General features: G+C 37.6%; 1 protein-coding gene across 3 annotated transcripts in view; it reads right to left on the bottom strand.

Moving 5' to 3' along the window:
- WDR25 (WD repeat domain 25) overlaps nt 1-23,792 on the bottom strand; it is an 84,824-nt gene extending 61,032 nt beyond the window's left edge. For 2 of the 3 annotated variants that reach the window (XM_027673981.1, XM_027673980.1), the window contains exon 1: nt 20,339-23,792. In XM_027673981.1, coding sequence (XP_027529782.1) covers nt 20,339-21,055 — 717 coding nt within the window. In that variant the 5' untranslated portion in view covers nt 21,056-23,792. Of the gene's footprint in view, nt 1-5,727; nt 5,834-20,338 lie in introns of all 3 variants that reach the window. The other variant, XM_027673982.1, reaches the window with a different exon arrangement.
- Nucleotides 23,793-24,525: the final 733 nt, after the last annotated feature.

The raw sequence follows: 24,525 nt of genomic DNA, 5'->3' as shown, positions 1-24,525 counted from the left end.
TATTTGGATAGCTTATTCAAAATTATGCTGGATATTTTTAAACTGCTCTGAAGAAAACAACTAGCCTGAAGGCTACAGGGATAAACTCTGGTTGAGGTCTTTTCAAGATTTTTCTGCATCCATCTTATTTAGCAAGACGGATGTACAAGATAGGAACCTCCACTTGTTCAAGTTATACTAGGGTCACCCAGCCTGAGAATTTTTCTTATTTTTCTTGAGGAAAACATCCTTCCTTATTATAAATGTTTATACCATTACTGAGCTATTATGATGTTTGTGTGCCTCTAAGCACTGGGGAAAGTAATGGGAAAAACATACAAGAAGTTTATGGTCCAAGTGACAAAGGCCTCTCAGCACAAGGTTTGGTCTCCTGCTTTCCCTGGAACAAGCTGCTATGCCTGTTGTGAATGTTCTGCCTTCTAATACACTCATTGAATTGCTGCATGTGAATTGAAGGTAGTACTTCCTATGTAAATTAAAGAGCCTCCAGACAACAGCTTCAAGCACAAAGCTGCCTTCCACAATCCTCATTGACAATTCCTCTTAGGGAGATCAGAACAAGGTCCAAATCTCTCTGCTGCAGGAATTCCTGCTCAGGTGGGTGTCCACTGGATGGGTGAAGGCAAATTTTATCCAGATTGAAGTCTGTGAAAAATATGTTAAATCCTGGAAGCTGAGGAGCATCATAGAATGAGTAACACGGTGAGATACAAATGATCACTACATCAAGGATGTTAGCATTTCCTGGCCACTCACAAAGGCTGTCTCTGGTATTTGGAAGCGTAGGAGGCAGATGCTTCAAAGATACCAGGATTTCTAAAAGGTTCACATTTGACTGCCAGAATATTCAGTGACTCCTATAAGATCTGCTGACTCAAACGAAGCATTGTCCACATCACAGATGTGGACGGACAGCAGCACATACATCAACCCTCAGCATATTCCTGACATTTAACTGTAGTAGAGAAAATCCTGCTCTGCAGTAGCTATCTAGGAAACAAGACAGCTCTAAAGCAACTTGTCCTTTTTTTTTTTTTTTTGCAGCTTCCTTCCAAGCACACACCACAACTCAGTTTTCTTCACTCACTGCAGCCGTCACCATGCCCAAGCCTTGGCCCATCACTGGTAACCATGCCATGAACTTTACCATGACTGACAGAAGCTTCCCCTTCCCTTCCAGCTCCGCTGTGTTACACTGCACATAATAAAAATATTTCATTTCCACATTTATCTCCAGCATGCTGGGGCCATTGCACTGATTCCTACTCTTCATATCCATGTGTCTCTACACTAAAGAGAGGGGGACAGTTTGGGTTTGTTGCCCCAAGGAGGTAAAGCCCCCACCAGCATTACTCCAACTGTCTCAGGTTAACTGACACTTGACTAATTCACAGTAATTTTAGCACAGATGTACAACATTGGCTGTGTCATCCTATTTTCTTTTTAAGTATATTCCTATTTCAAGTGAAGTGATTACAGCAGCTCCTCTTCTCCAAGCAATTTACACAACATCAACATGCATCATTAGAATACTCAGATTGATTTATTTATTTATTTTTAGGGAGCTCAAGTATCTACATATTAACAGCTTTACATAAAACAAAACTGATTAGCTTTTGTTATTTCTCCTTTGCATATCTATGCAATCCACCAGACAGAAAGGGGCCTGGCATTCATATGACAAATAACAGAAGATTGCAAATATGTTTAATATTCTTTGTAATATAGTTCAGTTCCTATAACATCATTTAGATTGCCCTACGGAGCTTCTGTACTTTGTACTTTATAACATTTAATCTCTCTCCTGCGAAATCTTGAAGAACAACCTATTATATAAGTCAACCCAACAGAAAGCTATTGACAATGATTTCATGAAGGGCTTTGTCCCAAAGGGCATTGGCAGGTAATTTGCAAATCTAATATACATCTAGTCAGCAGAGGGTTTTCAATGTTCTTTAACATTCCTACAATGTAGTACTGTGATACAGCCAACCTGAAGTTGAACAACAGATCTTTGATTATATTTTTCATCAATACAAAGCACAACAGTTTGCATCAAATTTTAAGATTCAAAAAATAACCTTAAAAGAATGACTAATTATTTCTTTCACATTCTCCACAAGACTTTGGTAAATAGCTTTTCCTTTATTAATACATCAGGGGGCTGTTTACTTTAATAATAGATTCAACATCATTAAACACAGGCACAACATTCATTTAAGAAATACACATCTTTTTTTTTCTTAAAGCAGATAAGCATCTAAATATTTTTAGTTTACCTGAATATAATACGGTGAGAAAAACTACAGCAATTTAAGATATAGGAAGCTGTACCTTAAAGAGGGATTATTACTGTAGTCTAAATGTTTCAAAGCTATTTTCCAGATGTAACTGACTTTTTTAAAGTAGGAGTACAGTTCCAGTGAGAAGTCCTGCTACAAAAGCGTGGGTGGAAGCATCTATAAATACTATAAATACAACATAAAAAAGCATAATCAATGTGCATAATCGATGTGGTTTTGTCACATTAAGGAGATGGTATTGCAAACTTTTATTTTACAGCTGGTATAAGAGCATACCTTTGAAGCTGGAAATGAAAATAATAGTCCCTGCTGAAAACCTAGAACCAGATTAAAAGCTAGTTTTCTCCTATTTGGACATTTTCTTGAAACTATGAATTAGTGACAGTTATCAAAGAGCAGATATGAACATACTGACACTTGCAAACATTGCCTGGCATTTACATAGGACCTAATTAAGTTATTTGTAACTACAAAAGTAAATGTAATATTTATATTCTTGTAAAAATACACACCTCTGCCTTCCCCTTTTTCTAAAGCCTGATAAACACACCTCACTTTAGCAAGCAACAATGCATAACTATGGTATTCTATCAGTAGGGACTGCCTCAGATTACACTCACACAGTGCAAACCTACTCTATCACCACATCAGTGCCGTGGTGCCATGAGACATCCCACTGTTAAATTTATCCCAGAGAAATGACTCCATAGCTCCAGAAAGCATCACACCAGTCCCACTCTGCAGCTTCTAGCACCCAAGCTGGCTCAACTCCTCTGGGCAGCACAGCCCTGAAACCCACACATAAACCCAAAGTTCCACCACAGGCTCGAGAGTGCTCAGCTCCTTGGCACTACTGCAACATAAACATTTAAACAATTCAGCCTCACATCAGGTAGGACGTGGTTCAGCATTTCTCACTGCAGCAGCAGTATGACACACTACAGAAAGTGTTACTTCACCACTACAAGAATTTCACTGCATTTACTTCACTACCACTGAAAACCCACAGAATGAAGAATTTCAAAATTAGAAGTTAATGCAAATATTAGTAGTATTGCAGGCTTCTGCATATTGTCAAAAATTTAAGGAGATTAATGACCAGTTTTTATCATATTTTTCAGAAGTATTTAATTCCTATTTAAGCATATAAATGCGAACAATTTCTAAAATAAATAATTATAATGTCAGCAATTGCATATCAAGGTTTTTGATAATTCAAACTCTGTACTGAGATACCCAAAAGCAGATTTCTCATCAGTCTTTACAAAGGAAAGAGTCATTCATATATAAGGGCAGGAGAAAAAGTTAAGCAAAAAGTGTTATTTTGTTTCAACCCATTTGACATAACAGACACACGGGTGAAAGCTTTTTGAAATCATTACCAAACCATTACAATTCAATTAGAATGGGTCTATGATGTTCTCCAAATAATGAAAATCAAACCCTGGTGGTTGTGAAAAGCTTGTTTTCTCTGAGTCATTCTACAACTGAAAAATTATTATTGGGAAGTTTCCCCAATGAAGTGCTCACCACTTCCAACACTATTTTCACATAACATGTTAAAGACCCTACCACAAACAGATGCATGTTATTACTTCAGCTTCATATTACTCAGCTTCTTTTCCATCTCTGTTGCTATCACTAGAATATTTTTACCAGTCAAAAAAATATTCATCACTCCCTTGGTTATGTCTTCATGTACCTGCAGTTAGCTCCACTCCCACTGCACAAAGCACAGATAATTAGTTTAATTAATCTTCATGACTGTTTCTAAAAATTAGTAGCTTTTCTTGCTGTTCTCTGAATTAGCTTTAGATTGATGTCTGAGAATTCAAACATCTGTTTAGCATATTGTAAGTACTGTCATGAATTAAAAACTTTAAAGTATTTAATTCACTATACAGGCAAATATTATTACTAAATATGTTACACATTTTTACCAGAATTTCAATGGACACCCCATTCACGCAGGTGAATGAGGTGTGCATGCAAAGATAATATGCAGTTTTTAAGGATGAGAAGTTGACAAAAGAAGTTTTCTGTTAATTTAAGGCTCTTTTTATATATATTTAAATATATATTTTAATATACATACATGTACATATAAGCACATGTAAAGTGTATTGCTGCAAACAAGTTGAACAAAAAAAAGATTCATTTTAAGGGAAAAAACTTGAAGAGAATCCTTGAACATTTCAATTAAGTTTCTACATGAAAGGCAGAGAAGAAAGATGGAAGAGGGAACTTGGAAACGAGAATATAGGCAGGACTTTCTAGGATCTACGAGGGGGTTTTTTTGCAGTGTAAGCTATCTTGGGTTGTATAGCGCTCTCTGCCAAGGAAAAAATATCCTTACCCAGAGAAAAGCATACTGAGCATAAGTGCTATGACTGAAAAAAACCTCTTCTGGTATTATCATAAGCCATATTTCTTTAGCTGAAAATGTCAACACACCTTTGTAACACCTCATGATGGATCTAGTCTGCCAGTCTAATTTGCTACTGCTTCTCTTTCCTTATTCTGCCACAGAAAAAAAAATTTACCACTTGCCTTTTTAAAAAAGAAAAAATATATTACACACACCATGGTTCAGGTGTTAAAAACACTGCACAGCTGTAGCAGAGCAAATGGAATGAAATAACTGTTTCTCCACACTGCAGTGGTAGAGGCAAAGGGTGGAGGACTAAACAACAGCAACGTTTTCAAAATGAGTTAAGTAAAATCTGGATTTTATACTGAGACACCTTTAGAAGCAAAGTACATTTTTCACAGTAGGTAAGAGATTCCAGAAACATAAGTACTACCTTGAGTAATTATTGTTAATTAACTAGCAATGAGGCACTATTTCGAAATGTGACATTTAAAGCACATAATGTGATTGTGAATATTCACAAAGATAATTAAGTTCATCTGCTTCAAGGCCTTGATTTCATCACGTCTGAAAACACCTCTTAAACTATCATTAGACCTGTAATCAAGTATTTTGTTGCTCAAGAAAATTGCATACCTTTGCTTACCTGCTAATACTGTGTTATGTGTTCAAATGCAAGTACATGGCTTTTGTTAAGAAACCCTCCTTCAGGCAAAAGGTAAGAAAAAAACCCACTAATTCTGATTGTTTTCTCAGAAAGGACAGTTAAAAGCAAATTCCTCACACCATAAGATGGAAACAAAATCAAAAATGACTGAGCTTTCTTAACTGAACTCAAGATCACAAGATTAACCTGACTGAAAAATATTCATCATCAAGCCAGAGGTACCACAACTGTGCATACTAAGGATACTGTCCATGATAGGTTGTATACTTTCTTCCATCTTGTTTACAGTTAACTCCAATTCATTACAAAGAAGAAGAATTCAACCAAATTCAGGGCTAAAATACAATGTATAATGTAAAAATGTGAAAATCAGAAAATGTATCGACCTGATTCTGTTGGGAAAAAAGTTCAACCATTACTATCTTCAGAGACAGAAGGAGTCTTTGATTGTCAACTCTGATCTTGATCCAGACCTTCTTGGAGAAATAAACCCTGAAAATAGGAAAAAATTGGCCCCAAGAACAGAGTGTCAAAAAAGTCATGCCTTGGTGTTTTGTCTTTTATTCTTTTAAGTGTATAAACAGCTTCTTTCCACTAGAAAAGAAATTAATGAATAATGCACTCCAAGATAGAGAAGAAACATTTAGACAGAGTTCTAAAGTACAAAAGGTTAAGTTTACTCTATTGTTCTTCAACTATTTGACATAAAGGATTTTTAGTCAGTCAAAACAATAGTGTGAATAATTATACACTATAAGGTTGTCCTGTACCTCTCAGCCCAGTTTGCATAGCAATTTTATTCAATACCTGAAAACTCTCTCCTGATCAACGTTCTCTCAAAGATTATGTCTGGAGAGAAAAATAAAGCAAAATCTTTCTGAAAAAAAAAATGAAAAATGAAATGTTCTTAAAGTGCACAGTGCCAAGAAACGCCTGACCTTGTCTAAATGCCGGTTCCTGCTGCCACATACCTTCATTAAGTGTACATTTAACGTTCTGCTTCAAAGGTTCATCGCTAGCACTGGCAATGCCAACTGCCCAGAGAACAGAGAGGGGGATGAGACACTCTGTGCTGTAGGTCATTAACCCCTGGGTCAGTACCCTGCTTATACCAGCAGGGAGCGGGACTTCTCTCGGGAGGGTGTCGCCCTCCAACAAAGTGTTGGTCCATTTCTCATCGATGAAAGGAGAATACCTGACCCCAAACAGGGCATACATCTCATAGTGCCAATTCCAGGGTTGGGAAGAACTTCCTCAAAAGGTCTACATGTTACTTACCTTCCCGCAATATCTGTTTTCTTAAGCTATAAACAGACTAAGAAAGTGAGAAGAAAAAAACATGTTCTAAAGTCTCTAGAGACGAACAACAGTGAGAATTAAGATCATGTTGCTGCACTCCTACTAAGGACACCAATTCAGATAAAAGCGATCTTCAGTCAAACTAATCAACAAAATCACAACTGTAGCTCTCAAAAAAGTGCTCAAAGCATGTTTCAGAGAGAAGCAACCTACTCAGGCTTATCCAAAAGAAGAAATACAGGGGAGAAATAAAACTTACTACAGATCTTTCTTGTCCCTCTCTTTATTCTGTGTAAGAACACCAAAAATATTGCTGAAACACTTTGTTTCAGTCATGAATAATCACTTTTGCCAAGTTTCATGATAAATCATTCTGTTCCCATACAAAGTGGTCAACAGAATAAAACAGGTCATGGGAGGCTACATTACACTAACTACTACTACACTAACATTACCACTACAGAACATAATAGGTTAACCCCAAAGCAAGACAGGTTGTCTAACAGGTACTAATTGAAGGCCAACTGCTACATGTCTTCAAATCTACTGCACGTTTTAAATCCCCCAGAGCAGTGGGTTATTGCTTTTTAGAAAAATACAACTAGGGAATAGAAGGAATAAATAAGAAGCAAAACTATGGCATTAGTATTTTCTCATGTTTTATTTCTATGGAAGTATGACAGGATAATGTCTTCTGACATTTCAGGGGAATAAATGTGTATGTTTCTGATGCTCATCACTGAATTTATAGAAAATTAAGAGGAAAGCAACATTTGAAAACATGTTTTTCAACTGAATTCATCTGCTCTACAGAGACAGTATGATAGTACCAGACCATATACTTATTAGACTGTATATATATGCCTGCTGTTTTCTCAAACCATTTTAAAATCCAAATTAAGTATCCCCTGAATTATAGCAGATATTTGTACTAAAGGAACCTAGAAATTCACATCCTATGTACTAGGGAGTCCAAATGAAACATCAGAAATTCTCAGCCAAAACATCAAATAAGAGTCTCAAGAACAGTTGAGGGAAATCAGGCCAAACAGCAAGATTCATTCTATCGGAAACTTCATTTGATATTTTAGTCATCTGCACCAATCAATCTTTTTTAGCTAACTCCCACTATTTACAAGAGAGAGATGCTTACCAAATGCTGAAAAACATGGCAAGCTGACAAAGAAAGAAAAGAGAGAAAACAAGAAAAACAGAAGAGAACCACGTATAAAAAAAGACTATTTTTTAGTCTGAAAGCAGGCAACCTTTTACATTACAAGCAAAGCTCACCAAAAAGCAATTTGTAAATAAGTATATATATACATATCCAGTAAAGGATATTTAAAATCATCAGTTATCAGTGACTCCATACTTCTCAACAGCAAAGTGGTTTTGCTGTGCCACAGATCGTCATCTTTTAACGTAGTGTGTTCTTTATTGTGCAGAAAGATTCTGGGATCACTGCGCCTGAAGCTAATCACAAATTCTCCATAAACCATTGACTCCAAGGAATATGCTCCTACAGATCACATTCTCAGCCAGCTAAAAGTTACGAGCGTGACTAGGTTTTTTTGTAGCTACAAAATAGCAATTGTACATTCATGCTGGGCAGAAAGTGCAAGAGAGTAACTTCCCACACGCACCAAAATAAAGGGAAGAATTCGCACCTACTTTGCAGCTAACCTTCAAGCGTTTCTGTGACTAATCATTGTAATATGGCTAACCTTGTGGTTGTTCCTCAAATGGTAAGATCCTGGAAAATGCAGAAGTGAAAAGAACTTACAATATACTTATAAATCAGGTAGTGATTCAAGCTACGGTTTATTGTAGAATACGAAAACTTGGAATTATTTTAGCATAGGTCAAAGTTAAATATGACAGACACTTAAATCCCCACCCCCACTGTATATTACGTATCCACAGAAATTTACTTCAGATAAATTAGCTGCTCCACACACAGTATTACGCATCTTTTGGATGACATGGTTCAAGCAAAGCAGTTTGATGCACATATTCAGGTAAGTAATTCAAGATAAACCAACATTTAATGACAGGCAGCTATTAAGAATTACTTCAAAACCACTAAATTTTCTACTGCCAACCCTATATGGTAAAAGAATATGGCATAAATTTGGCAGCTTCTCATCAACTTCAGAATGCAATGTAGTATGTGTAGTAGTGTGTTAAGATTGATATAAAGGTGTTCAGAACACCCAAAAGCACAACCATAGTAGTGGTTACCAGCAGTCAGTATTCCTGCCCAGGAAACACTTCAGATCTTACCAGAGGCAAAGGAGAATAATTTCAAATGTATTGCAATTCTCCAGGAGATAATTAACTAAACCATTTATCAAATAACTAAAGCCATTTATCAAATAATCTGGTTTTCCCGTCATCTCTATGAATCATATTCATTAGCATCAATCACTTCCTCAAGTCATATATATTTATGCTTTATTAAAAGTGGGCATTCCTCATAAGTGTTAGACACTCAATTTCAGGCTTCTTTGCAGGCAAATTGTCTTAAGAGTCCTCAATTCCTACAGGTCAGGAAGGACTGGATATATTCACAAATACATACCCCACAGATACCTGCATGCCACAGATTTTGAACATCCACTACTAGAGAAAGAAATGCTGTTCTATTCAGAACATAAGTACAGTCTTAGCAACTGTACTTCCAAGCTTCTGAAACACTGCGTCTGCTGCCCTATTACTTGCTTCTGAAAATGGGATGGAGAAAACACCATTGACCAACTCTTCCAATTTGTTTGGTTTTTTCCCCTCAAGCTTCAGTTAACCAGTAGCTACCAAAATTCAAAACCATATCTATTTGTACTGTACTTCAATATTATCATACTTTTTTCATATAAAATTGTGAATCAGCTAAGGTCACTCATATGCTTTACAGCTTTATATTGATCTATGTACATATATATAAAATCAGAAAACATCTGTTCATACAGTCAAAAAACAAATAAGTACAAACACAACAAATAAAATGAGCAATTTAACCTATCTCATTCTTGCACATGATCCACTGGGAGAGTCTGACACAGCAGGAACAACAGCTATGGACAAGCTTTGCTGACCCAGTCATCGGCTGCAGCAGCTGTTCAGCAGCACAACTCAACGGGATGCTGCCAATCCTGCACCTGCTGATACTGTATTTGTGAATAGCACAAAGTAACACTTACTACAACAGTTCCAAAAATAGTGGTAGAGAGTTGTACTTAGGGACAAATTTCTATTTGTAAGAAATTACCTAATGCAAATTTACAGGCAAATTCTGTACATCCCCAATGTTAACCAGGTGGTTTTCTTATTTTAAGAAGTAGTTATTGCAGTCTTATTGTCCACACTGATTTGAAGTAATATCTAACTATGAGAGGCAGTACACAGCTAGTGATTTAGAACAGCTATTTCAAAACCTGAGCTTTAATGAACCTAGCTTTTATCAGTCAGCCTGGACAAGTTATATTTTCTTTACAATTTTATTCTTCCAACTAAAAAATAAATCATTTATTATTCCCAAGGCTACTGAGAATGTTAATAACTGGGGGGGAAAAAAAAACAGCAAAACAAAAACAAAGAGAAAAACCCAACAAATTAAAACAAAATATCAAAGATCCTTTTCTATGGAAAATACAGATGTGATCTGAAACCCACTGATGTCAGTGGCATAATCCAGTATTGAACATGAGCAGAACTAGTTATTTAATTATGGAAATAAACTATTAATTATGTCAAGCAGCTATGTGTTTTTCTACAATGAGGACACTTTAACTAGCATTATTTCAGTAGTAGCAAGCAGAGTAAGACTGAACTACCTAATTAATTTTAATTTCTTTTGTATTGTTAACATAGTGCTAGCTTTAACATGTTTATATGACTATGTCAACCCTAACCACCTGCATCCCTAACTGCCATCCCTTCCATAGAGAACCATCCATGTCCCTTTCCTAGCAGATAAAAATACAAATTTCCATCCACTAGTCACAGTGTTCAGAATCAGAAAAATTCTTTTAATGAGGAAATTATAATATGGAAAGAGACAAGGAGAGCAGAGAAAAGGACAGACTTCAAAATATGACTTCAGAAAGCAAGGTGTTACACAGCTGCCACATGCACAACATACAAGCACACGCAGTCTTCACTATCATGCCCAGTATTCTTAATTCATCAACCAAGCAAAACATCTGAGAAAGGTAAACTTTTCTATAACTACATTATCAGATATGTCTTAGAAGAAAACCAGTAGTTTTACTTAAAAAAAAAAAAGTTAAAAAAAAAAAAGCCCCCACAAGCATATTGAAGGTAAAGCTCAGACATAATATCCTAACAAGCTGGTCGGTCAGCTGGAAGACAAACAAAACACAATTCCACACTACCCACAAAATGCTGCTTTTTTGAAGAGGGATGAAATGAATACAATGAATGGGGATGCAATGAAACATGATATGTATGATAAAGGACAATATGCCATTAGTACCATAGTAATGAAGCAAATTCTCTGAAGAGCAACGGGGCTTTTTAATATTTCTTTCTCCTTTAATTTAAAAGAAATTTATAACTAACAGTTGTCTTTCTGGAATAAATATATAGCAAAATGTCATCAAAGTTCTTTTTATCAGGCTTCATTCAAAGATCAAGTGTCAACAATCCTTACTACATCGACTGATATTTTGACCTTAAAGATGCAGCTATATGACAGGCTAAAAATAAAATCTGCTTTAAAAAAAGCAAGGACAGGAACACACTGAGAAGAATAGAAACTTCAGAAAAACTCTTTCTATTCCTGATGCCAGATAAATCATACACAAGTAATCTCTCCATAGAACCTGAAAAAGTAGAGCAAAATTTCTCAAAAAGTTGTTTCCTTGACAACATTGACAGACCAAGAGGGGTAAGGAATCAAAGTCATAAGATGCCTTGTAGCTTTGTTAGCAGATTTTTTATTTTTTTAAATATATAGCAGTATGTGAGATGCAGCTATAAAGCCAGACTTCTAGAAAAGAGGCAAAGTTAGACTGGTGTTATTTATATTTTTAAACAGCAAAAATATTCAGTTTCTTAACTGTTAAAAAAAAAAAAGAGAGATAGTACCATAATGTATTACAGTCACTTAAGAACTTAGAACTACTCTAACTCATCTTTCCCAGGCATCAAAATTTTTACTTTTCACCAGTAATCTTACTGATACACCCAGAAGGGGATAACACCACCACACATTTCTCCCACCTCAGATGACATTCTGACATTAGACTGCACGGCAGCCCACACAGATCCTATGTATAATTGGAGAGCTTAATCTATGGCATTATCAGTTAAGCTTCATTAGAAACACTACTTCATTGACATCTCTAACCCTGACTGTTTTGTCCCTAGTAGGCTGGCTATGCCGGGAAGAGACAAGGTTGCTTATTTCTCTGATACAGGCTACTTCAGAGACACTTAGTAAACAGCCAGTAGAGTTCCCAGTGCTTCCAGAAAGGAAGTGCAGAGTTAGTCCTTCAGGGCAGATGAGTTTCTAGGAAAAAAAGTCAGATAAACACTTTAAATTCTTGATATTTCTGTAAGTAATCATACAAGTAACCAAAATTCTTTCTAGGTAACACAAGAAAACAGAATCCTTTCTTCAGCATCACTGTTAAGGATATCCAAAAGTTACTCTCTATCCTTTTGAATCTGCACAGAAAAAAGATTTATGAAATAACAAATGTCAAATAACAAACTGTTATTTGTTATTGTGAAATAACAAACTGTCACAACAGCCATGTTACCCTGTGTATCTCACCTGTGACCACTTTGCACCTATTGGTCAATGCCAACCAAATTTTACAAGCGGCCTCAGTATTTTTCCCTCAAGGCTTTATCAAGCTAAGCAGCTGAACAAAGGTTAAAGACACTGCAGAAGCCCCAAAGGAGAAAGAAATTGAAGAGGATCTATAGTCAGACTCAAGATTCAGACAGGCTTCCTTAACTACTGCTCTTGGAAGAACTTTTATTTTTAAAATTTTTCTTTAAATAATTCCCAAATTACTTGGGGGTGAGGCAGGGGGAGACATGAGTGGGAAACACAGGCATAATAGCTACATCACGAAATATTCACTCTTCTTCCCCACAGCCAATCCTCTAACACAGCCAAAAAGTGGTCAAAAAAGCTTTGCAAGACCACTTGGGGTATCACTCTTGCATTCTTTAAAGAGATCCTAAGTCAGGAGACATTACAGAGCTGAAAACTTCACCCAAAAGCTGAGAGGTTCACTGCATCTTTGACCCCTTTTTTTTTAAATGTCAGTTTTCATACAAGTGTTTAGATAAATTCTAATCCAAAGCAGCACTGAATTTAGTTCTTGTCAGTGCAGAAGGAAAGAAACAATGGCCTATCAAAACCTACAGAGATCAGGATGGTGCTATTTATACTCAAAGAATCATACTCCTTTGAAAAAATCCTTTGAGGCCTAAGAGTGTGTCAACCACTAAGAATATAATAAAAACTATACAAGTCATCTCCAGCTGTGGACTCTGAACAAGTGAACAAAAGCGTTACAAGGATTTCTGTTTCCTTGACAACAGCATCGCTCGAAAGAAGAAAATAATTAAAAAAATATATCTCTCTAACAGCAGTCTCTAAACATTATCGAGGTATTAACATACCAAATGTGAAGCAACTCTTACTCATACAAACCTTTGGGATGAAGAGACCAAAATCCACCACTTTCATGAACTGTTCTTTGCTGACATGTGTCACCAGCTTTTGCAGAACAATTGTGAGAGCTATCTATTGCATCCTGACCTGTATTATCATCCAGCCATAAGCATGGTCAGAAGCTTTCACTGATGGTCAAGTACATTCCTTCCTGCATGATGTTCCTTTTCTTACAAAATAAGCAAAGTGGAAAATACTTCTCATTTGAGGTGTATGAAATAATTTTGTTAGAAAAAGATCGAGGTATACAAAAAAAGCCCTTTCAGTGCTCAGGAAACTGATATTACTATGCAGGTATTGATCACATAACTGTACTTTCATTTTAATAATCAGGAAGCTTAAAGTCACTGACAGAACTACACATAGCTCTAAATAAACTAGGGAAGAAAGTCAGAACCTTCATAAAGAAAAGCCAGCTTCAGTATTTCAGAACAGCCTCTTTAGTAGCCTCTCCAACAAGAAAAAACAATTCTTTTTGCACAGATCTAGGTAAGCAGCATACAATCCCCAGAATATGAGCATTTCCTTGCCACTTCGGAGATAATGGGGAGAACTCCTTGTTATTTTTAAAATATGGTATTAAAACATACCAACATCAGAGAGATCTTCTTTAAACTATTTCAAATAAAGAATATATGTATTGAATAGGATGACTTCCCAAATTCTCATCATCGCCTAGAGTTAAAGGAACATTGCCACAATTAGGTTTTAAAAATTTATTTAAGAATTACAATACTTGAAGTACTAGCAGCACAATAGGTATTGCTGCTTAGTGAACAGTTTGAATCCAGCCTAGCAGCGACAGGGCTACTGCCATCTGACAGCTATGCCTGGGTGTATAGGAAATAGGCTGGCAGCTTAAATTCATTTCTTCATAAACAGACATGCGTGTGACAGAACAACAAGAAACATTGCCTATTCCAAGTGAATTGTGTGCAGAATGGTTGAAAACAGAAATATTAGATTTTGTTACTCTGGGGCAGGGTAGCAGCACTACCTAAGAAATTTGTATTTCTTCCATCCATGCTACACACAGTTTATAGATGGGTGGAAGCTATCATCTTCTATTCAGTCCAATACAACAGGATCAAGAATAACAAAATTCCTGGATATACTACTGTGCAATCTTTCTCCTAACAGACACACAACCACAAAACAATACAATATTTTGAAAATATGATTAAAAATGGTATTTCTTGTAGATTTGACACTCACTAGGAAGCAAAAATCTGTATATTAAATTTGAAGTATGAGTAACATACCATTCTAGATTTAATGATCACAAGCATCTCAGAAGACTGGAGAATTACGTAGAAGAAATCTCTCGAGGTAGCATGTTACAAAGGTGAACCACTTTGGAACTCAGAAATCCCCTGACTTGAAAACAAACAGAAACCAGAAGAGGACTAAAAGGCACCACAAACCTTTGACATTTCATCTTTTCTACACATCTACTCATGGACCTTACTAGAGACTGAACCCCAGGCTAGACAGAGCCTTGGTCTGAACAAGTATGGTTCTTGTGTTCTTAATTATGGGAAGTCAGCAATGCCTCTGTTCAACAGGCTGATATTATTAAACTCATTGAACTGAGTCTGAGATGGACTTCATTTCCCCATAGCAGCCCTCACTGTGCTGTGCTTTGCACTGTTAGCTAGAAAGGTGTTGATAACACACCACTGTTTTGTCTACTGCTGAGCAAGGCTGGCACAGCATCAGCACTGTCTCTCAACATTCCTTCCCCCCCATATTGATGGCAAGATCCTGGGAGGGGACATGACCCAGACAGCTGACCCAAACCAACCAAAGGTATACTCCATATCATGTGACACCAGCTCAGATGTAAAAGCTAATGGAAGTAGAGAATACATCTTGTTATTTTCCGCTTTGTTTCTGTGCATTCAAACTTTTGCTTTAGTAAACTGCCTTATCTCAACCTATGAGTCATCTCTCACCTTACTCTTTCTCCCCTGTCCAGCTGGGAAGGGGAGTGATAGAGCAGCCTGGTGGGCATCTGGCATCCAGCCAAGGTCAACCCACCACACTCATTTTAAAAACTTTTGCTTTGCTTGTATAGATTCAGCTGTGACTAAATAACATTCAGTGAGGCAAGTAGGGAAAAAATGTATAAGAAAAACTTCCAGCAATGTACTACAAGACAAGACATCCCATCAAAGTGCTATTAATATACATTTTGCACACTCAAGAATCTCAGCACTTTCTTTCCTTGATCCTGTTTAACAACAGAGAATGAAAGTGCTGAAAATTAAGAAATACTCTGCAACAAACATAATCCCTGCTGTGATGCTCTAAATAAAAAAATCAAGGACACAAAATTAAAAGCTAACAGATGATTAAAAATTAACTCCAGGTAACATCTTTTTAAAGACAAAAATAGGAAATACAGAATAAAGGCATAGGAGGCTTGAAGTTATGAACAATTGTTAAAAAGTTAAGTCCAGAATCAGTAAGTAGTGAAAACATTAACGTCTGTGTGGCTCTATGTAATGACAAGGTCTTCCAAATATAAGACACTGTCAACGTGAATGAACAGTATTGTCATTTCTGCAACTGGTAAACACATCTTTCAAGACACAATTTTTTAATGTTCCCTGCTATGGAAGGCAAGCAGCTGTATTCAATGGTAACCTGTGATTCTGGATTCTGTAGCTGGGGTTCTAAACCAGAAATACCTAAACAAGGTCTGATATACAAAGCATTGTATATCCACGCTACAGGAACCAGGCACCTTTAATAATGGTGTCTCAACATTCATGCAAAAAACACTAGATGAGATATTAAAATCACAAAGACTATTTTGGTGTTTTAGTAGGAAAATCAAAATAATGGCAGTAGTAGCCTAAATTTCAATTACGGCAGCCATTCAAACAGAAGTGTTACTCAAACAAAACAAATGTAATCAGTTCAGACAATAATGTTTCACAATCCTTAAAATACATAAAGCTAAAAACATAATCCACTCTAATACAGTTAGAATGCAACTGTGAAGAATAGCACTGCCACAGTAAGAGCTCCCAAGAGTACTTTTCCCTACCCTGAATCAGGGTTTCTGTCCTTTTCTACAGCTACCTAGGCTGGAGCTTTCAAAGGGAAGCTAAAAATTCTACAAAAACAGAGGGTAAAAAATTTGACAAAACCTACATAACTAGGGGGGTTTTTTTCCCCATTCCTTACAAATTTGAAATTTAGCATGAAATATTCTTCTATTAATGCTCCAGATTTGAAGAACTGTGGGTAACTAATCTGCAATACGTATCTCTTTCCACATGAAGTTCTATCATATTTTCAGGTCTCTAAGAAAACTCAGTTGTTTTCTTATATGTTTACCAACACATGCATAAACTTGTAACTTTGGTCTTTCAACACACAACATAGAGGCAAATATTAAAGTCTTCCAGTCTTTAGAGGCACAGTTTAGTTCCCATCACTTTCTAATAGGCCGAGGCACCCCATCTGCTGGTGGAAATGTTACTCTAGAGAATCACACCCCGAGCTGATAACTAATAATTTTTTCAACTCAACCACTTGATAACTGTTTGAGGTTTTTCAAATGCAGCCATATGCAAAAAATTCAGATCAAATACTTTCAAAGAAAACTATGAAGTCCTCTAAAACAGTCCATTCATTCCTAAATATGCAAAATATTTATACAAAATGCTTTGGATGATCTTCCCTGACTCTAGGCTATGCTTCAGTCAATAGAAACTGCAGACATCGACTCATTTATTGTAAATATTTTAGTATGATTTACATTGATTCATAAAGATGATGTTAAAATGTACATTGGTTAACCTGAGAGAACATAAATGGAAGACTGTTCTTTTCTTCTGATTTAAACAGGATAAGCACACACATTTAAAAAGTAAGAAACCATATAATCAGTTTCATATATGCATTTTAGATACCTATCTGTGTGATATTAATGGCTTAGCCATAGTAATTTACATGGGACAAAAAAAATTAAAGTCACTAAAGTAAGGTAACTAAAGCAAGTGCCTCTTCCTTCTCTATGCCAAAGGGCGAGGGGGGGGGAGGTTAGGGATAAAAATTTAAGAGGAAAACATTTAAGCACACAAGAACAGATAAAATATACAAAACTGGCTAAACACTATACAAATTGCATACAACTATAGATCTCTGATTTAAGCACAAACTATCAGAGTCATATCAACTTAGAACTCTCAATTCTGAGAAATCTTCACTAATATTGGACTCTTCAAAGGATAAATGTCTTAATGCATAGGCTGAATGTAAGGACTGAATCCAAGACATTTACACATAAAACTATTCAGTCACAGTTATTCATATATTCTGTACTCAAAGTACAGAGTGTTGAGGCTCTGGATTGCCTACTGTCTCTGATCATATAGGAATTTTAGACTTCTAGCTGTGCTTTGAGTTTTATCTTAATCAAATGTTGAAAGTAAATAGTGCAAACATCCTGATTGTCTGCATATTCCCATCAGACGTAAAGAAGACATGCATCCACTGCCTGGACTTAAACTAGCAATTCCAAGCAGGTGTTTTGGGAAGAAAACAACAAAAAAGGTAAGCTGTGGGAAGTTAAAGGATAAGGGGGAAAAAAACAGTACATCTGCATTTTCAATCAGTTTTTTTATGCTTATACCAGAAAATGGGCAACTTCAGGCAGCGGTAGACTGCAAATAAATCCCCAGAAGATAAAGCACTGCTGTCACAGTCACCAGGGATTTATGGGCTCATGATCCCAGAAAGTGAGGGAAATTGGGCTCCCAACATCCCGGTAATCCTCGATGCCACCGCGCCCTCTGCTGGCCGGGATGGTCTGTGTGTGACAGCGCAATAATTAAAAGGTTCAGGAAAGAACAGTAAGAAGCACCCATAGATACCTCTCTACAGGCTACCTTCAAAAACATAGAAGTGTGTTTTCATATGCTGTTTAACAGTTACATTAGTACTTTAGTAATTTTTTTACACTCGCGTGCTCTGAAGCATTGACAACATAAGAATATTCTATTTATATTGAATTTCCAAGGTTTGGGGAACCTAAAGCAGTTAGATTTCTTCAAAAAACAGCCTTACTGGTTAATGACTGCTTCCAATCAGGGGTGGTAACACTACTTCACAAAAACAATCTTTCTTTCTGCTTAGAATACACAACAGACATGCCCTTACTTTCATTTTTTAATAGTTTTACATTGCGATAACAACTTAGATTGTTTTATATTCAACACATACATAATTTCACTCAATAAAATGAGGTTATGTTGTGTTACAACTTCAGACAAAAAAGTCAAACATATCAAAATTCAGAGGTAGTGTAAAATAGTTTTGTACAATCCAAATTTAAATTTCCGCTTACCAAAAACATCCATCAGCACTTCTTGCATATCTTAGTCTTTTCCTTCTAAATCTGTTCTTCAAGTAACAGCCAAGATTTAACTTAGTCAATATATTAAGAAACACTTGCAAGGAAAAACAAAAGTACTTTTTTTCCTCCAAGTTAATGTTTAAGACAAAGAGGTTAAAAAAGCCGGGGAAAGATGGAGGAATTCTATCTTTCCCAAAAGTTCAAAGTATTCAGACTTCGATGGTTTGATACATTATGCTGACTACAGAACCAGGGAACTTATTATAACTTAAGAGAATAAAAGATAAACAACTAGGAAGAGAAAATTTATGCATGCTATAGATCTGGGGTTTTCTTTTCTGTGACCACCAAGTGCTTTAGTAGACATCTGGAGACAAAAGCAAAAACTCTGTCCAAGATTCGAGAGCATTCCTGCTTCAAAGATGCAAAGGTAGCATATATTTCACAGGGCCCTCCCTATGGCAAAACTCAGTAAAGAGGAAAAGGAAGACAAAAATTCTAAGATAAGAAAAAAGTGTTAAAAAACCAAACTAAATGAAATCCCATTCTCCACTAAAAATTAAACAGCAAAATAGTTAAAGAAAAAATTCTCAATTTGAATAAGAGAATTTAAGACTATTTTTTCCTACATTAAATCAGAATTCTAATTCAGTTTCTCTCCTTTGGTTTTAGAAGTATGCTGGTGCAAGGGGTGTTCTGTTGTTTAGTCTCTGTTTAGTAGGATTTACTTAAAGTCCTAAATTTTAGAAGCAAGTTTTAAAATAATTGTGGCTGCTACAGTAAATACATCTTAGATGCAACAAAGCATGCTTTCCACCAGAAAGGACACTTGCTGTATGCTCTTATCAGAACTATGTTCCTGTGTTAAACCATTTCAGAGGACTATTATTTGAATCCAGAGGTGCAATTAGCCCTATGTCTGGGAAAGCATACACATACAATATTATTTATTACCCATTTTAAAAATAAAAGACCCATTGGACTGATTAAATTAACAAACAAAACATTAAAACTAGAAAGAAAATACACTTTGAGTATTGGAGCAATTAACTCTTGAAAGAAATTTAAAGTGGAAAGACTCCTTAGACCACAACAGGACACCTTTCTGGGATGCAAGACTTACTTGCCACACTAGTTCAGATGGAAAATCCACCTGACCTCCTCCAGCAGTAGTCATGTAGGCCTGTCAGAAAAGTAAAGTTCCTCAAAATATTATTCCAGTGTTGGCAGTCAGTTGTCTACTGACTTCAGGAAGGATCTGTATGCAGACCATAGTGTTTATGGTCATTGTGACAAAACACTGGTAAAGATCATGAGAAATGACCTAGTAGAAACCTGACTTTTTAAGGTCTAAAACACTCACATGACTAATTAAAAAGAAAACCTGAAACAATACACCAAATTCCAAAGTAATGGAACTAACTGTGGGTATGGTGAAGAATTAGGCTGTAAGTTCATAATAGAGCCTTATACTTCAAAGCATCTCCTCGAATTCTGAATACATTGGAACTGTTAAAACACACACAGGCAAGGATGTTATTTCCAGAAGAGCATTCTTTAATACAGTATTTTTAAGTTTGATGATTGGGCCACAAAACATCTTGTTTTACATTACCTTGACTGTTTTGTCCATAGAAGCTGAGAGAAGCATGTGACTCTGTTCCCGTACAGGACACCACTGGATTTCATTAACAGGGCCACTGTGTTTAGACATATAAAATATTAAGCTTTTGGGGACTTCAGTTGATTTATATTTGGATCCCAAATATGGCTTAATTAATTCAGAGATCTTTCTTGAAGTCTGCTCTCCTAACATACCCAGTTTAACATCACAATCTGAGCTACCTCTCTGAACAGATTCCTTTGTTTCAGGCGTACTGGAACTTTCCTGACGCAATCGTTTGGGGATATATGGTCTAATTCCTTTTATGGTAGTAGCACTGTCTTTATGTATTCTCTTCTGGGAAACGCCATTTCCAGAGTTTGCTGAAGAGCTTGAGGTCTGTTCATAGCTTCTGTAAGGCACAGATAATGCAGCACGGCCAGAGTATGCCCTGCTAGAATAAGGAGATGTCAAGTCAGTGTTATTATTCTGTGCATAAAGCTCAGGAGGATCTTCACAAACAGTGCTTGTGCCAGAACTGCCACTGTTCTCTGTAGGGTGCATTTCATACGTAGATTTTTTACCCAAACTACCAGGTGCAAAGTGCTGACCGCAACTCACAGAAGACCTCTGAGAGCTTATTTGTGTGCCAAAAGCTTGGGGGACTTCAGTCTTCTCAGTTTCTGTCTCAGAGTCTGAATCTTCATAAGCAACCAGTGACGAACTCATTATGGCTACACACAGCAGACTCCAGAGATCTCAGTGCTGCAATCCTCCAAAATTATGATCTAAAATAAAGAATTTATTATTCAGAGCACAATTCATTAAAGAGTCTACAATATGAGTAACTTAGGGATGTAAATATGCCTTTCTTAACAAAAAACATCAAACTTTTATTCCTGTTTATCAATGGAATTTATTCCTCTATTAGAACACAACTGTACCTTCAATTACACACCACCATTTGCCTCCAAGCCGTTTGCATACATTTTTAATGCACTGCAGAAGTGTATTTGCATACCATAAAACAATGAAAAAGAGTATGAAAAGGAAAACAATCTTGCAATATAAATAATGCAAATCACTTTACCTTACTTGCAGTATTACTTCTCCTCACAAAAACACAAAAGACATTAATTAATTATGTAGCAGTTTGGTATGTATATTTATAAGAATACAAATACTACAACTATTTTGGAGTCAGCCTGACAATATCTATTTCTTAACAGTACAGAGGACTTGAAAGAAGTGTGTAGGGGTTAAACTGGCAACTAAAAAAGTAAACACATTTTTGACCCATTCAGCAGTTGTCGCAGTATGAGGAAATTTTCCAACCATATCCATTGAGCAAATTCCACACAGCCTTTAGTTTTACACAACAGACGTAACAGAAACTACGCCTAATTCACTATTTGCATTTACTTACAGAAAAATAAGAGCACAGATGCCTTTACTGTGGAATAAGGTTTTTCCATGTGTCTGTGAGAAAAATCTCATGCTGAGGCTGCATATGTAACATGCTGAATAACTCACCCTCATAATAATCCCACCAAGATTCTTCCAGTAATTTGGATTGAGCATGTGGAATATAGAGTTAACTACATTCAAACAATTGATGTGCCTGCAAAGTAATATTTCAACCTCTGCTGTTTATAGGCAGAAAGTACTGCCAAGATTGATCAAATGGGACATTTTATTTCTGCTTTGTTTCCTCGCCCAGCTGTTAGCACTCACTATGCTGAAGAGATTTAACCCACAACACTTTCAGAGCAGCTACTGAAATTCTTGGTTTACAACAGTAAAGAAACTGCCCTCAAAAGCATCTTGATGAAAAAGAGAGTGATGCATGAAAGTCGGTATCTTTGTAAGCATTTGCAGAATTGATGCCACAAATGTAGGTCCTACAAATTCTCCTGCAGGAGTAGTGCTCTGGAACTTGTAAAGATTATTCATTTAACTTCAGAATTAGACCTATTTGAATTAAAACAACTACGTTTCACTTAACCTACAGAAGTGTTACATGACAGGCTATTATATTCTGTATCCTGTTATGAAATTTCCAAGCACAGATTCAGAACACAGGTACTTATTAAGATACACACATTCATCATCACGTATCCTTTCCAAGATAGGTGATCAAGACATTTAACTGGAACAAGGTGACCAACATTTTAGCACATAAAAGCAACAAGATCTCCCTCTAGAGGACATTTTGTCCTTATTTGAAGTTTAAGACAGCTATAAGTGACAGCAAAGGAGAGTAAGGAAAAATTCTTTTTTTAGTAATACAGCTTCATTTATTACAACAACATTTCATTTAAACAGTGTCAAGGAAAAAAACAAGTAGTATATCAAGTAAACTTAACTAAGAAATCAATTAAAAAATGGTAAATTGAAGGTTTTAGCAGTAAATTGAAACATCAAATAAATAGCAGCTTTGAACAATTGTTTACATTGCAGTGCTAGAAACAGCCAAATGCACCATTTCCAAAGAACAAATACAGTAAGAAGTTGACCTTTGGCTAAAAGCTATACTCTAAGATACACAAGTGGATTGGGTTAGACTTGCAAAGCTACTTCATTTGTTTTAACACAAAAAAACTCAAGCTGAGATTCAGAACTAAGTGCACCATAGTGCCGTGCAAACACCAGGTTAAAAACATTTCCCGTGAGATACTGGAAAGAAACTGTCCCATTACATCTGGCCAGCACGAATCCATCCCACCACACACATCACCCATACACGTCAGTACTTTCGTAAAACTAAAGCATTTCTCTCATCTAAAGACTTCCCATCAACATCTGCTTTTAAAGAAACACCACCCAAAGTTTCTCACCTTGCCCCAACTAAAGAAAAACGGGGGGAGATGGAAACCACAAGGTACATGATTAGAAACACTATAACGACTATGAATTTATTAACAATATGATTTACAATGTGCTGAGCTAATAGAGAAGTTTATAGAATTTCGGTTTTAATTTCCACACGGCTGATTTACCTGAACACATTGAACCAAGGAGCGCTCAGTCTGTCACGCACAACACCCCACACCCACTGAGTGGCCGTGGATGCTGTGACATGGGAGCAGAGGCAGCACCGCAGGTCCCTCCCGCCGGCCCCGGTGCGGTCACACGGGAGGCACCGCCGCCCCCCCAGGGCTGCTTCCTCACTCCCGATGCCCCACGGCCCCCAGAGGGGAAGAACAAAGTACCGGAGAGGGCCTAGCGGAAGCCACAAAGATGATGAGGGTCTGAAGCGTCTCCCTTATGAGGAGAGACTGCAGGAGATGGGCCTTTTTAGTCTGGAGACTGAGAGGGGATCTCATTAATGCACATAAATATCTCAAAGGCGGGTTCCAAGAGGATGGTGTCAGGCTCTTTTCGGTGGTGCCCAGTGACAGGACGAGGAGCAATGGCCATAAACTAAAACACACAACTTTCACCTCAACACGAGGAAGAACTTCTTTACATTGAGGGTGGCAGAGCACTGGAACAGGCTGCCCGGGGAGGTCGTGGAGTCTCCCTCTCCGGAGACATTCCAAACCCACTTGGACGCGTTCCTGTGTCACCTGCTCCAGGTGATCCTGCCTTGGCGGGGGGGATTGGACTGGATGATCTCCAGAAATCCCTTCCAGCCGTAATAACTCTGTGCTTCTGTGAACACTACCCGGCATGCCCCCCCCGGTGTCCCCGGAGCAGCCCTGCCCGAGGCAGCGGGTCTGGGCACCGAGGCCGCCTTCTTGCGCTCTCCCGCGGAGCCGTAACCTTTGCACACACGCGCGCGCGCGCGCACTCTCTCTGCAGCCCCGGGCGCCGGGGCCACTCGTGGGGCCGGGAGAGCCCGACATCGGAACAGTTCCATCCCGGGACCGCTCCGGGCCCAGAGAGCTCCATTCCCCGTAGGACGCCCCCGCTCTCGCCGCAGCCGCGCCCACAACTCACCTGCAAGGCCGCCGCCGCGCCGCTTTTAAAGGCGCGCCGGGTGGAAACAAGCAGCCCCACTCAATCGGTTCCGCGCGCCGTATCCCCCACGCCAGGCCCGCGCGTTGGGAAGTGCAGGGGTGAAGCCGCGGCTCTCTGAGCGCGCAGAAGCCCTTCTTCCACCGCTGCGAGCGGCGGGGAGAGCGCTTCCTTGGGCTGGGGGCTGGAGAAGGAGGGAGGGCTGCGGGAGGCTATGGTTCCGGAGGGATGTGTTTCCC

The sequence above is a fragment of the Neopelma chrysocephalum genome, unplaced genomic scaffold (genome assembly GCF_003984885.1).
Source record: "Neopelma chrysocephalum unplaced genomic scaffold, ASM398488v2 Primary Assembly neopelma1_24, whole genome shotgun sequence".
Taxonomy (NCBI): Eukaryota; Metazoa; Chordata; class Aves; order Passeriformes; family Pipridae; genus Neopelma; species Neopelma chrysocephalum.
Note: the sequence above shows the minus strand (reverse complement) of the source record. Positions and strands in the feature narration are given on the sequence as shown.